This window comes from Populus trichocarpa, chromosome 16, assembly GCF_000002775.5.
Source record: "Populus trichocarpa isolate Nisqually-1 chromosome 16, P.trichocarpa_v4.1, whole genome shotgun sequence".
Lineage (NCBI taxonomy): Eukaryota > Viridiplantae > Streptophyta > Magnoliopsida > Malpighiales > Salicaceae > Populus > Populus trichocarpa.
The window spans coordinates 4,736,213-4,749,765 of NC_037300.2; the positions used below are offsets into that span (position 1 = coordinate 4,736,213).

Here is a 13,553-nt window from a genome sequence, read left to right on the forward strand (position 1 = left end):
TTGTAAACCAGGTGAGGTGGAAGATGATGAGGAAGCAGCACACGGTGGAAGCTCTTATGGGCACTCAACAGATTGGGTATGTTGCACCGACAAAGTAGGATGAGGAACCGAAACATGAAGAATTAGAGGGATCTAGGAATCAATAGTGGTGGAGTCAAGACGTGGTAACTGATGATGTAGTGACTTGTGAGGGAAGACAGATTCGACAAATTTGACATGACGAGATATGAATATTTTTATGGAGGTTGGGTCAAAACATAAGTAAGCATGTTGCGATGATGAATATCCAAGGAAAATGCACGGTTGAGAGCGAGGATCAAGTTTATGAGAGGAATATGGTCGAAGCCAAGGATAACAAAGACACCCGAAAATCTTGAGGTTGGAGTAGTTGGGAGCAATACCAAAAATGGATTTATATGGTGAGGAAAGACCAAGAGATTTGGTGGGCAATCTGTTAATTAAATATACTGTTGTTGCAAATGCTTGAGACCAAAAGATTAATGGGAGAGAGGCATGAGAAAGCAGTGTGAGTCCCGTCTCAACTATATGACGATGTCTTCTTTCAGAATAGCCATTGTGTTCAGGTGTATGTGGAGGGGTGGTGAGATGAGAGATGCCATTTATTGCTAGAAGATTTCGAAGACCCACGTATTCTCCCCCATTATCTGAATACAGTGTGATAATCTTTGTTTTGAAATGATTTTCCACAATGGCTTTAAAACGTATAAAAACATCCTTAACATCAGATTTCTTTTGTAATGGATAAAACCAGATATATTTTGTAAAATGATCGACAAAAATGATGTAATACTTGAATCCATCATGTGAGTGAATGGGAGAAGTCCATACATCAGAAAATATAACTTCAAGAGGATGTGAGGATTGTAAGGAGGAGGTTGAGAAGAGAAGTTTATGACTCTTATTACAGTAGCATGTATTACATACTAATTCTTTTGACAGAAGAGATGATACGTTTAAATGAAATTCAGAAAGAACATGCTTTAATATAGGAAAGGCAGGATGGCTTAATCTATGATGCTAATTGGAGGAAGTGGTTTTGGTACTTAAGAAGGCGATAATTGGAGGGGAGGAGGAGGTTTTGAAAGCCGGCCACTTATACACACCATCCTTAGAGATGCCCTGCACAAGAGGTGCCCCCGTGTGAAGATCGTTCACCTGAAAACACATTGGTAAGAACTCAACAAAGACATTATTGGTGACACAAAATTGATAAATAGAGATTAAGTTTGTTTTGATATCAGGTACACAGAGGACATCATTTAGTTGAAATGCAGAGTTATTAGTGAGAAGAGAAGTTGAACCAGTGTGAGTGATGGAGAGTCCTGTTCCATCTCCAATCATGACATCATCAGATCCAGTGTAAGGAGCATGAAGAGATAAATTATTTAGGTCTGCTGTGACATGATGAAAGGCACCACTGTTAAGCAACCAAGTGGAATTGGGGGAGGCAACATTAGCAGCAAAGTGAGCCCGAGGCTGCCAAGGGGTTGATGAAGGACTGGAATGTGGTGCAGAGGCCTTGTTGGATGATTGAATAGGAATCACTTGGAATGATGGACATCTCTTGGCTGTGTGTCCTTGAGTGCTGCATATCTGACAATAGCCCAAGTATGGACGTGATGATGGATGACTATCACGGGGACGTGGATGGGAAGTGAGTGACGGGCGCCAACTTGTTTGTCTATGAGAATTGGAACGCCAGTTAGGAATGGTGTTTTGATGTCGCCAGTTTGTGTTGGTTCTATGTATTGATTCACAGTCACTGGAAAGTGACTGGATTTTTGTGTTTTCCCTTGTAGAGAGGCTTCAAATGTTAACAGTTTCTCATGAAGCTCATCAAATGAGATAGAGTTATCACGAGCTTGAATAGCAAGGATCAATTCTTTATAATCTTCTTCTAGCTCATCAAGAATCTTTTCAGTAAGATCTTCCTCATCTATTGGTGCACCAAGTATTGCAAGCTCATCTGCACGGGCTTTAACTGATTGAAGAAAGTCAGTAATATTTAAATTACCTTTAGTGGAATTTTTGAAAAGAGCCTTCACTTGTTTAATACGTCCTTGTGATGGTTTGGCATAGGTGTTGGCTAGAATGGTCCATGCTTCCTGTGATGTTGTGGATCTTGCAACAAATGGAATGAGTGTAGGTGAAAGTGACCCAATGAGAGCATTGAGAATAAGCTAATCTTGACGAATCCATATGTGGTAGGCAGGATTTGATATGTTTGATTGGTTTGTCAATATAGTAACAGGTGGACAGGGTTTAAATCCATCAATATAGCCATGAAGATCGTATCCAATAAAAAGAGTTTGGAACTGAAGTTTCCAAGAGATATAGTTGTTGGAGGTGAGTTTAAGTGGGGCTTGAGCAGAAGTGTTTATGGTGATGAGTTGAAATTCATTACTGTGGAGAATGGTTGAATTTGTTGGCGTGGTTGGATTGAACAAATTTGGATTGTTTGTTGAATTGGTTTGAGTAGCCATTGTAAACAGAGAAGGAAATAACCTGAAGAATTATTCAATGAATAAAAGGGAGCTCTGATACCATGATAGAAGTTTCAAAGGGAAGGAGAGAAAAGCTCAAGCACACTGTTCTATTCATTTTCAAGTGTTATATAATACACGTACACGTCTGTTATAGAGATAACAGAAGATAAGATCCTATCCTGTACAACTAATAGATACACTTAGATTTGTATTTGAACTATTCAAATTAACTAACAATATGGGAGAGTAGCTGTCATCTGATATGTAGAAGGACAAAATTAAAAGAAAAAAAACTCATGGTTGAACCAGAAAAAAGAAGAAGAAATAAAAGATCAAAAAATAAAAAAAAAGATTTTATTTTTAGATACAGGGTTGCTATTTCACCTCACTTTTAATTTCGATCCCCTCATTTTTTGTTTTTTACCAACAATCAAATTGAATATTGTTTTGCAAAATAAAAAACCACATCAATACCAAGACCTTTTGACACTGTGAAAAAAAAAACATATAAAATAAATCATTAAGCTTAATCGACCATCAACATAATATAAAATTAAAAAATTAAAAAAATTAATAACCAAAAAACTATAAGAAGGCTTTGTGTTTTCATTCAGAGGCCATGGTGAAACACTAAGGCCTCTTTCTTTTTCTTTTTTTTTTGTTTTTTTTAGTTTAACGTGGGTGTCCGAGCCAGCTTGCGTACACCTTGACTAATCTCACGGGCCCTGAAAGCCTCTTGTGGCCATTATATGAACAACTACAAGGCGCGAACCTGAGACCACAGAGGGAGCAAACCTCTTGGTATCAAACTCTTACTACTGGGCCACCACCTAGATGGTTTTTTTTTTTAATATTACGTGACCAGGAATCAAAATATTATTATCTCTCGACAAAATGCATTTTGAATGAATGGAACTTGCAATTGACCATCTTATATTGCTTCAAGCATGAATTACTTGTACGTATACCCTTCATTATTGGCCAACTCTTCTGTCTCCTTAGGTTTTACTGTATTGGTGTAGAGTTAAACATCTTTAACTCTATTGGATCTTATGAGGGGTGAGAAAAAAAAACTGAAAAACCAAAAAAACCGGAAAAAAAAAACTAAAAAAACCGAACCGTGAAAAAAAACCGATTAAAATTTTGAAAAAGCCGGCCGGTTCGGTTTCGGTTTTATAAGCCTAAAACAAAAAAAACCGAACCGAACCGAACCCAAACCGGCAAAAAACCGAGCCAAACCGGTTTGAACCGGTTTTTGTCCTAAAAAACCGAACCGAACCGAAACCAGTCGGTTTGAACCGGTTTTGGTTTTTTTTAAAATTTTTTTTTAGTTTGGTTACTTTCTTTTATAAAAACCGAACCGAATAGAAAATGATTACCCCTAGATCTTATAGATTTAAAGAAGAAGAAGCATTAGTTCATCTTGTTGTTAGCCCTTTACCTAGAGATCCTGAATTTGATATTTTTCTTAGGTCCTCGATCCATGATCTGACTACTACCATAAAATATTAGTATGTTTGTATTTATATTTTAAGCGTGAATTTAAAAAACAAATTTTTTTTTGTTATTAATTAATTTTTTTTTATATTTTGAGACCATTTTAATATGTTGATATTAAAAATAAATTTTAAAATATAAAAAATATTATTTTAATAAATTTTCAAGTAAAAACATTAATTTTTTTTTTCCATCATACCAAACATCAAACATTGTGGTAAATCTTCTTCATAAAATTGAGTTTTCCAATAAATAAAATGACTTTGATTGGCCTTGAAACAACAATGAAGGGCTATTATTTGAACAAAGAATTGCACTTATCTCATTACTCTAATTAAAAAAACCACTTAACTAAAGATTTTCTACTGCAATAAATTAATTTAATGTGTTTATGCAAATACAAATTTTAAAATGGTATTATAAATAAAATTATTAACAATACTTATAAAATCCAATTTGATCAAAGAAGATTGGGTAAGTAAATTCAAATAGATCCGGATTCATTTAAAACCATATTTTAAAAAAAATTAAAAATAAAATAATATTGTTTCGAAAAGCAATTAATAAAATTAACTCATCTAATTTTGAATAATTAATTAAATTAACCGAGTTTATCTTAATCAATTCCTAGATTATACATCCAAATCAAATTCCAGGTTGGATGAGTGACATAATAAACCAACTAAGCCAAGTTCTAACATCATATTTGAAAAAGAAAATGGGTTTATTTGGGCTGAGCTTTTCTTAACTTGTCCTTTTCCCGGCCCAACCCGAACCCTTGAAGCTGTACTTACACTGCGTCTGAAGTCTGTAGAGGAGCTGCTGTTTGTCTTTCCTCCTCGCTTAGAAGAAGCCGTTTGGTGTCATTTGTCTACTCTTTCTAACAACACTATCTACCAGCTTGTAGCGACTGTTTCTTTGAATCAGGTAATAATGATAATCTCCCATGGATTTTTTTTTTTTTTTGTAAAAATCAGAGATGGAATCTGGGCTTATTCGACAAGGGTTTAGGGCTTTACATTATTCTCTATAAAATTCCACTATTTCATGTATAGGGTTTTGAAGTCATGGTGGGTTGGCAAAGACATCTACAGTCTTTGATTCGTCAAGTTGGAAGAAGAAGTGCAGAGCACAATCACATTGCCCATTTTTCTACTACTACCACCACTACATCTCGCTTGGATTCTTCTCTTTTACATGGTCACTCTTTTTTTTTTTTTATCTTTTTTTGAATTTTTTAGCTATACGGGTTTTTCTATTTTGATCTAGATTTTTTATTTTTTTGAGGGGTTGGATGATATAATGTGGAGTTTTACTTCCTTTTTTTTCTTGGCAGGTGAGTTGTCTTATCTACCGAGGTTGTGGAAATTGCCTTCTGCTAATGTTTCGACAAGGCCTTTTTATCAGTTCTTGCAACAGGCGGTAATGCTAATTCACCACCCCCCTTTTGGTTTTCTGTTTTTGCTATATTGTTATGAATTTTCTGAATTTCATTCTTTTTTTCATGGTAAAATGGGTTATATTTGTAGTTATGGCACGCCATTACTTACTGCCAGTTGTGTCAGATTTGTTTAAATCAAATCTAATGAAGTACTAAGTTGACAGTGAAAAAAATTGCATTTGTAAAGCGTCAACCATTAGAGGATGGGAGGATGTGATGAATGTGTCTTTGGCTATGCTGATATTTGCCAATTAAGGATCTCTTTGTGCATATTCTTTTGATTACCCGTTCGCTTACATAAACTACTAATTAATATGAATTTTCTGATTTAGAACGGATGCTAGATACTTGGGCCTTTGTTTTGTCTGTGACCTGGAATTAAACAGCCATTGGCAGCATGATTTGATGGTTTAGACTTAATATATCCTTTTTTTTTTTCACCTTCATTTGACTTATGTAGACAACACAGATTATTGATTTAATGTACTTATTTTACTGATACAGTATATTTAGGTTAGTTGCTAATAAAGGTTGGATTATTTTATCCTGCATAAGTTCTTTTTTCCCCCATTTGTTTTGCAATCATAATTTGCTGCTCCTGTCATCTTTCCAGGGCATTTCCAATTCAAGGAAACTACTAGCAGATTCTTCAGAGGAGCAACCTGTTTCATCTCCATTCACTCCTATGCTAGCATTAGAGAGTGGAAAAACTGAACAAAAGGCAGTCTCTAAACCTGAAAAGGTTCAAGCAGTGTTAAAGGGCATAAAAATGGTATGAGATGCAACATTTATCTTATGCATCACACAATTTAATTTGCAACTCCTCAAGATTCCCCCATTTCACAAAAGATCCTTGGTGATCACTTTACTGATAACCAAGAAAATACTCATATAATACCTAAGGTCAAGTTGATCAAGCTGACAAAGTGGTTTTGGTGTGTTAATTTTGAAAGCAGATTGTCCTTGAAATAAGAGAAAACTTCATTACTTTGTGCTTCTACTTATATCAAGCTTCTTTCTTTGCCAAAGTTAATAAGGATGGTTTTGGACAATGAATTTATAACTCCTCAAAATTTCCCCTTTTCACGAAAGATTCTTGGTGATTATGTAAAGCATCTTTCTTTGATAAAGTTGATAAAAGGATGGTTTTGGACAATGAATTTGTAACTCCTCAAAATTTCTCCTTTTCATGGAAGATCCTAGGTCATTATTTTACTGATAGTCAATAAAATACTCATATAATACCTAAGATCAACTTGAGCGAGCGGACAAAGTGACTTTGGTGTGTTATTTGCGAGATCAAATTGTTCTTGAAATGAGATAAAACTTCATTACTTTGTGTTTCTACTTATATAAAGCTTCTTTTGTTGCTATAGTTGATAAAAAGATGGTTTTGGACAGTGAAATGTAGAAAGTCTAGTCATCATCTGTTTTTGGTTGGAATTATTTCAATCCAGTAATTTAAGTTTCAGAATTAGAATGAGTTGCAAAACTAGTACATATATTGCATCTGTTGTGAATTGGCTAGGATTTGGATCCATTTAGATGATGAGACTCCTAAGATTCAAATGTTGTGAAGATGAATATAATAGTTGTGGTGTGAATCATTTCCTACTTTTATGCCCTCAAGGTGGCTCTTTGTAATCCTATGGATTGAAAATTCATTGAGTTGTATTTAATATTCAATAGTTTCTGTAAATGTAGGATAAGTTTTCAGATGTAATAGATTCATTTATATGGTACTTGGAAGCCCTGTTATGGTACCTTGATCAATAGGGCCAAGATGGATGGAGTAGGGCTGGTCTAAAAGACTAAGACTAGGCAAGCCAGTCTCTAGTCTTCTGCAGATGAATTGAATAAGGATGTGCCTTAACTGTTTGAATAATTTTGGCTTGCTGGCTTCAGAGTCCTAAGAAGCTCAACTTGGTTGCTGCATTAGTTCGTGGCATGCGCGTTGAAGATGCACTATTGCAATTGCAAGTGACAGTAAAGCGAGCTGCAAAAACCGTCTTCCAGGTAACTATTTTATAGCCTGTTAGAGTTTCCAAGTTGTGATTGAGTCTGATAGATTCAGTCATAAATTGGAGTGTCTTTCCTTGTTCCCTGCAATGCGATGGGGATTGTTGGGGATGAGAAAACAGAAACCAGCTTATAAGTTGGGTCACAGACTACCCGTCAAAAATCTAGACACCACCTTTTCATTTCTTTTTTTCCTTAATTGCTATGCCGTAATTAAACAAGCAAAATATCATGTCACTTGAGGAAGCAGGAATGAAAGAAAAAGACTCACTTTCTGAAATAAAATTAGAGTTCTTCCCTTGGGTATTTTTTATGAACTATCATTGTGTTGATGATTTAAAATATGAGCATTGATATAACTTTAAGTCTTTAATGTTTATGATGCATGCTCATTTCTCAGTTGCAAAAGGTCTCTGAAATCATGTCAAGTCTCTGATCTCTGTTGGCTTATACCTCATTTCTTGGAATAGACCAGCAGTTTTTGCGCTTTCTAGTAGCAGCCAGTATTTCAACTTCAACAGACTAAAGTTTTTGACATTATAAATAAAGAAGAAAATAAAAGAAACTAAAGTCTGTGTTTTGCAGGTTATTCATTCAGCTCGAGCAAATGCAACTCATAATCATGGGTTAGATCCAGATCGTCTCCTTGTTGGTAAGTAATGCAAGCAAACTTGCACCTCTTACTTCTATCTAAACTTTACTTATCCTGCATTTCTTCTTTTCATGCAGCTGAAGCATTTGTTGGAAAGGGATTTTTTAAGAAAAGAATTTCCTACCATGCTAAAGGAAAATGTGGAATTAGAGAGAGGCCCGAGAGTCGACTGACAGTAGTAGTAAGGGAGACAACCCCCGAGGAGGAGGCTAAGATCGCCAAGCTAAGAGTCCACAATTTCCGCAAGCTCACTAAGAAGGAAAGGCAGCTGGTACCACATAAGCTTATTGAGACCACGTCAATATGGAACCGCAAAGGCAAAGCTGCTGATCGACAACCAAGTGGTGTGGCTGCATGAACCAGCTTTTCTCTTCCATATTTCAAATCCTAGTAGAAAGTTCTGTAGAAGTGTTAAAAAATCCCCTTCCATGTCCTGGCATCTTTGTTGAGACAAGTTTTGTAGAATCGTGTATGCCAAAGCATTGGAATGTGAGCAATCTTGTTTTCATCTAAAATGATGGCTGAACATGTATGCGAAATTGCAGTGATACGAGTGATCTTGTTTTCGTCTCAGGGAATGGCTACATGTGATTGCAAAAGCTTGATATATATATTATCGATGATATATATGGACTTTAATTGTACTTCCTTGATAATAATAAAACCACTCACATTTTTTCCTTGGTATTTGTATATGATGATGTAAAAGGGTGCAGAAGGATACACATAACTGACTCTGGCTAGCTTGGGATCAAGGCTTTTGTTGGTGTATTTGCTTAGTGAAACTGTTAGCAAATGTCTATACAGAAGCAGCGGTTTCCAAGGCCGCCTCCCCGGAGAAAGCTTGAGTATATAGTTTGCTGATCATTGTTTAGAGAGAGAGAGAGGCTGTCACGGCACATGACAGTCTTGTATAGCATTACACTTGCACTTTCACCAATAATTATATGTTGATTTTTGTGTTTAATCATGAAATCCGCCATTCCATGATTTCTATTCCATTGCAATTTGAAGATTATAAAACTATGGTAAACATGTAATGGTCCATTAAGAAGTATTATAGTTCAAACACAACTTGAGAAACTGTAACTCCAAACAAACATGAAACAACTTGGGGTGCCAAATGGATTATATACTAGAAATTTAGTTTGGCATGTCACTGCTTCTGTGTCTAAGAATCTCAACACCCAAATAATCCAGAGGACCATGAACAGCAACATGAGGCTTCCCAACTTTCACACGAACAGCAGATATTTGGGGATAATTGGACAACGTAGTAGAAGCAATCAGTTGAGCCACTGACTCTAGGAGATTCTGTGGCGGTCCCTCAACAATTTCCTTAACAATGCTGTTAGATGACCCAAGTCAATAATCGAAACAAACAAAGCAACTCATTAGTAGGCATAAATTATGCATGTTTGATTTAAGGAGCCGTGAGACAATACTAACAAATGTTGGATGACCGATCGTAAGCACGAAAAGCTCTCACCGGTAAATTTCAGTATAGCTAATAGTGTCCGACAAGCAGTCAGATTTGCCAGCTGCCTGAAGATCCATCCAAGCATCCACATCTATCAAGAACTTCTGACCCAGTGCCCTTTCTTCTGGTTTCACCCCATGGAAGCCATGAAACTTCAGCCCTCTTAATATAAGTTTGTCCCCCCCTCTTATTTCCTCATCTCCCATCGCTGCTTAAAATAGTATTATTATACGTAAGTATGGACTCAAGGATTAAAAGATCAAATCCCCAAGCACAAATGGGAACATATTCACTTTGGCCATAAAATGCTCAACAAGAAATGTTTCGTCTTCCTTCCCCATTTGGACAGTTAAAGATTACTCACTTTTCAATGAGTCAAAATAACGAGCACCTGATGTGCATTGCACAGTCATGCTTCTCACATGCTAAAACGCAATAATCCAATCCAATCAAACAAAGGGAAAAATAGCATAAAGTCAATTCACTGAGTCGCATTCTGAGGGCAACAAACACTTCCCCAACTCATCAACCTTACTTACGGAGTCAATCCACCGATTCAATTCTGGGTTGTGAAATGAGAATGGGTGCGGTGCTTCTTCAAGAATCTAATAGCGAAGATGATGCACTTAAAGAGTGATGAAATTGGAGATTTTGGGGCTAAATTTTGCAACAAAAGGAGCTAAAATTTTTAAACATGGCCGAAAACGGTAGAGAAACAAATCATTTAGCATAGCATCAACAAATTATGTAAGCAAAGAAAAGATTCTGAATTGTACACTTTACCTTCACTGAGTAAATGGGAAAACTTGTGCTGTGCCTCTGTGACTCGTGAGTTGGCACCCACCCAAATGGAATGGAAGTTTTTGAAGCGATTGAATGGTGGTGGGCCTGGTGGCCTACAAAAAGATCATCATTACTTTCTTTTAGAGTGTCAGCTAGCTTTTTTTTTTTTTTTTAATGATTGTATAGCTTTTTTATAAAATTTATTATTTTTTTTTGTTTTAATGAGTTAATATTAAAAAATAAAAAAATATTTTTAATATATTTTTAAATAAAAAAATATATTAAAAAATAAAAAAATAAAAACTCAAAACACTTTTAAAAAATATTATGTACCGTATTACAAAATATATTTAATTATATACTTAGTTTGAGTTTACTTATGAACAATTTTATTTTACACACCAAAATTTAAAACTCTAAGTTATTAATTATCTAGTTAATCAAGGCACATCCAATTCCCTAGAAATTTTCAATTTAATAATCCATTATTGTTTTATATTTCTTCATGTAATTGTAAAGTCTTATGATGAGAGTGAAAAACAATGGTGATTTAATTAAGGGTTTAATAATAGTATAGTTTTAAATAAGGAAATTGATTTTGAAAAGCTTAAAAAAACAAAGAACACACATGAAAATCAAATAAATATTTATTTTTTTAACAAACTTTAAAAATTGCCTCTAGTCTCAGTTTTCTCTCCAAACAATTTTCTAGATTAATTTTATCTTTAAAATTTCAAAAAGTTATTATATCTTTATTTGATCATGGATTGCATTGAAATTGCACTCTTTTTATATAAGAAATGACATGATGTGTTGAAAGAAACTTAATGCTTTTTATCAAGAAATTCTAACAAAAGGATTAGAATTAAAATCCAAATTGTTTGAGGATAAAATTCATACAAAGATTATATGGGGAGAAGAATTTGTACAACCCCAATATTTGTGGGGCTATATTTAAGGTTTTTCTATTTTTAATAGAAAAATGTATTTTTTTTTAAGAAAACAATTGTCTATTGTAAGAAACAAAAACAAAAGTTAGACATTAAATACCTAAGTAATCTTTTTTAAGGAGGTATTTGTGTTGTTTTATTTGTTGGTATCAAAATCCAAAGATAGCATTTAGAAAAATTTATTAATTTTTTTTATCCACAAGATTAATATATATAGAAGTTGTGCTCTTAAAAAGGAAACTTATTCTTGATTAATGCAAAAACTAATCTAAAGATAAAAAAAATCCAAACAATCTTTAAATTTCATAATAACTTGGAGTATTTATTTTTATTTTTAAAAAAATACTAAAAGCCTAAACCCACTCAAAATATGCTTCAAAAAGTCAATTATAGATTCAAGTTTTATATTGGATGTGCATATATATATCTAATATTATCAAGAGTTGGAATGCATGCATTAAAGGTTGTGAATAATTTTAGATGATGAATTTGATTATTTCAAAAATTCAAGAAAAAAAATTAATAAGTTGAGATGTCAAATTTGGTTTAATTTTGGTGGTCCAGCATGATGAGCATCTTACATACCACTTTTTTTCATTGATAATTAATTATTTTATGCCTACACTTTTTCACATGACACATTACAATTAATGATAGCATCAACTTCTTCACCACAAATTCAACTCCCTTCCCCACGCTTCACATGATATTAGTAACTCATATTGAGGTACTTAAGCACCACTCTCCATGCTATATGAGGTATGCAGTCGTGATCAATATCCATAAATATCTTGGTGACAGGTAAAAAAGGCTAAACAATTTGATACAGAATAACAATCTTCAACAATTCCAGAAACTACAATCAATTATTCAACAATACAACAACTTTACACATAGAAACACATAACATTCACAGATACACACCCTCTATAACTTCATTTTATTTTCTCTTCATGTACACTATTTTCTCCTTCTACATTTACTAGCTTAAACATCAGAGTATTCACTTTTCAAATAGAGAACTTGTTTTTCACGAACAACCTTGGCTAGAGACAAAAGCCTGCATTTAAGACCAATCAATAACTCAGGATGAATCCATGGAAAGCCCAATTATTGTCTGAAGTTTTCATGACTTCATTAGTCGTATTGTTTGTGGGAACTACAACATCAGCTAATTCATTTTCTTTTTACACCTCCTTACTTAAAAATTGATTTCCAAAGTAAACAAATTAGACACTCTAAGACATAAAAGAGTAATTAATCTCCTCATCACAAGAACTCCAACTCCTCTATATCTCCACAAATATCTTATTAAGTGAAAGTATTTAACAATGTTATTCTAGCTATACAAGAATATCATCGCACTCTTTCATTCCCTCAATAGGAACTCCTAGCTCTATTACATGCACCAAGTACACAGAAACAACTCTAGTTTCTTAAAGGAACATGAAAGAAGTAGACACGATATGAAGGAGTTGTTCTCGTTATAACTGACACTTTTTAATAAGTCTTAGCCACATGATTGTCTACCATCAAATCTTCTTCTGAGTCTTGTTCGTATGCTCCATTTTTGAAAAAGACATAGACATGAGATGAGATGAAACATGCATAAGCTATTAAGAATAAACAACATTCGCACTAGGTGAGAGACTATGCACTGTATCATCAAGTGTTACACATTCATCTCAATCAAAACAATATTTCGGTGAAGGCCAACTTAGATAATTACGATGGTTTTATAGATCCTATAGAGCATATATAAAACATCAGAAGCATTCAAGAGCTTATAATGCAAAAAAGCGATGTTATATGTAAAATTCTCCTGACAACATTCTACAAATCTACTTGGGTATAGTATCATAACCTTGAGCTTGGCTCTATCCTTGGCCTTCATGATCTTTGTTTAAACTCATCTCTCATTTCAGTACTAACATACTAGCAAAAAAAAAAAAAAAAAAAAGCAAGCATGAATGAACTCTTCATCATCACCCATTAAAAAGATGAAAGCATTATAGTATCTCTAAATATTTGACAATGAAATGCTAAACATGAAAAATATACTCAAACCCATTGCCACTAAAGTTCTAATCGGTGAAGTATATAACTACTTTCCCTGATAGAATCCTCCTTAACGTGAATCACGCAATAGAGAACCATATTAGAGTAGAAGAAGCAAGCATGACCAGACAAAAATACCCTTATTTCTAGAAAATAGATTTCTACA

The 13,553-nt window shown here is 34.2% G+C and overlaps 2 protein-coding genes across 3 annotated transcripts; one reads left to right on the top strand and one right to left on the bottom strand.

Moving 5' to 3' along the window:
• Positions 1 to 4,764: 4,764 nt before the first annotated feature.
• Positions 4,765 to 8,796, top strand: LOC7469929 (uncharacterized). Its single transcript, XM_002322735.4, has 7 exons — positions 4,765 to 4,931; positions 5,060 to 5,204; positions 5,341 to 5,426; positions 6,059 to 6,217; positions 7,351 to 7,461; positions 8,050 to 8,116; positions 8,194 to 8,796. The coding sequence occupies exons 2-7, from the start codon at positions 5,072 to 5,074 to the stop codon at positions 8,472 to 8,474; spliced, it is 837 nt and encodes a 278-aa protein (XP_002322771.2). The 5' UTR covers positions 4,765 to 4,931; positions 5,060 to 5,071; the 3' UTR covers positions 8,475 to 8,796.
• Positions 8,797 to 9,140: 344 nt separating this feature from the next.
• LOC7488077 (dihydroneopterin aldolase 2) lies at positions 9,141 to 10,524 on the bottom strand. Of its 2 annotated transcripts, none has more exons than XM_002323331.4 (3): positions 10,380 to 10,524; positions 9,606 to 9,804; positions 9,141 to 9,464 (listed from the first exon to the last, which is right to left on the bottom strand). In XM_002323331.4, exons 2-3 carry the CDS (start codon positions 9,800 to 9,802, stop codon positions 9,260 to 9,262), a joined length of 402 nt encoding a protein of 133 aa, XP_002323367.1. In that variant the 5' UTR covers positions 9,803 to 9,804; positions 10,380 to 10,524; the 3' UTR covers positions 9,141 to 9,259. The 2 variants fall into 2 exon arrangements, with proteins under 2 accessions (XP_002323367.1, XP_024443783.2); XM_024588015.2 differs by having other exon boundaries at positions 9,566 to 9,804.
• Between the last annotated feature and the right edge of the window lie 3,029 nt (positions 10,525 to 13,553).

Coding starts and splice junctions, on each gene's coding strand:
- LOC7469929 (XM_002322735.4), top strand. CDS start 5,072: ATGGTGGGTTGGCAAAGACATCTACAGTCTTTGATTCGTCAAGTTGGA. Junction 5,205..5,340: donor GGATTCTTCTCTTTTACATG/GTCACTCTTTTT, acceptor TTTTCTTGGCAG/GTGAGTTGTCTTATCTACCG. Junction 5,427..6,058: donor ATCAGTTCTTGCAACAGGCG/GTAATGCTAATT, acceptor TCATCTTTCCAG/GGCATTTCCAATTCAAGGAA.
- LOC7488077 (XM_002323331.4), bottom strand. CDS start 9,802: ATGGGAGATGAGGAAATAAGAGGGGGGGACAAACTTATATTAAGAGGG. Junction 9,465..9,605: donor AGCTATACTGAAATTTACCG/GTGAGAGCTTTT, acceptor GTCATCTAACAG/CATTGTTAAGGAAATTGTTG.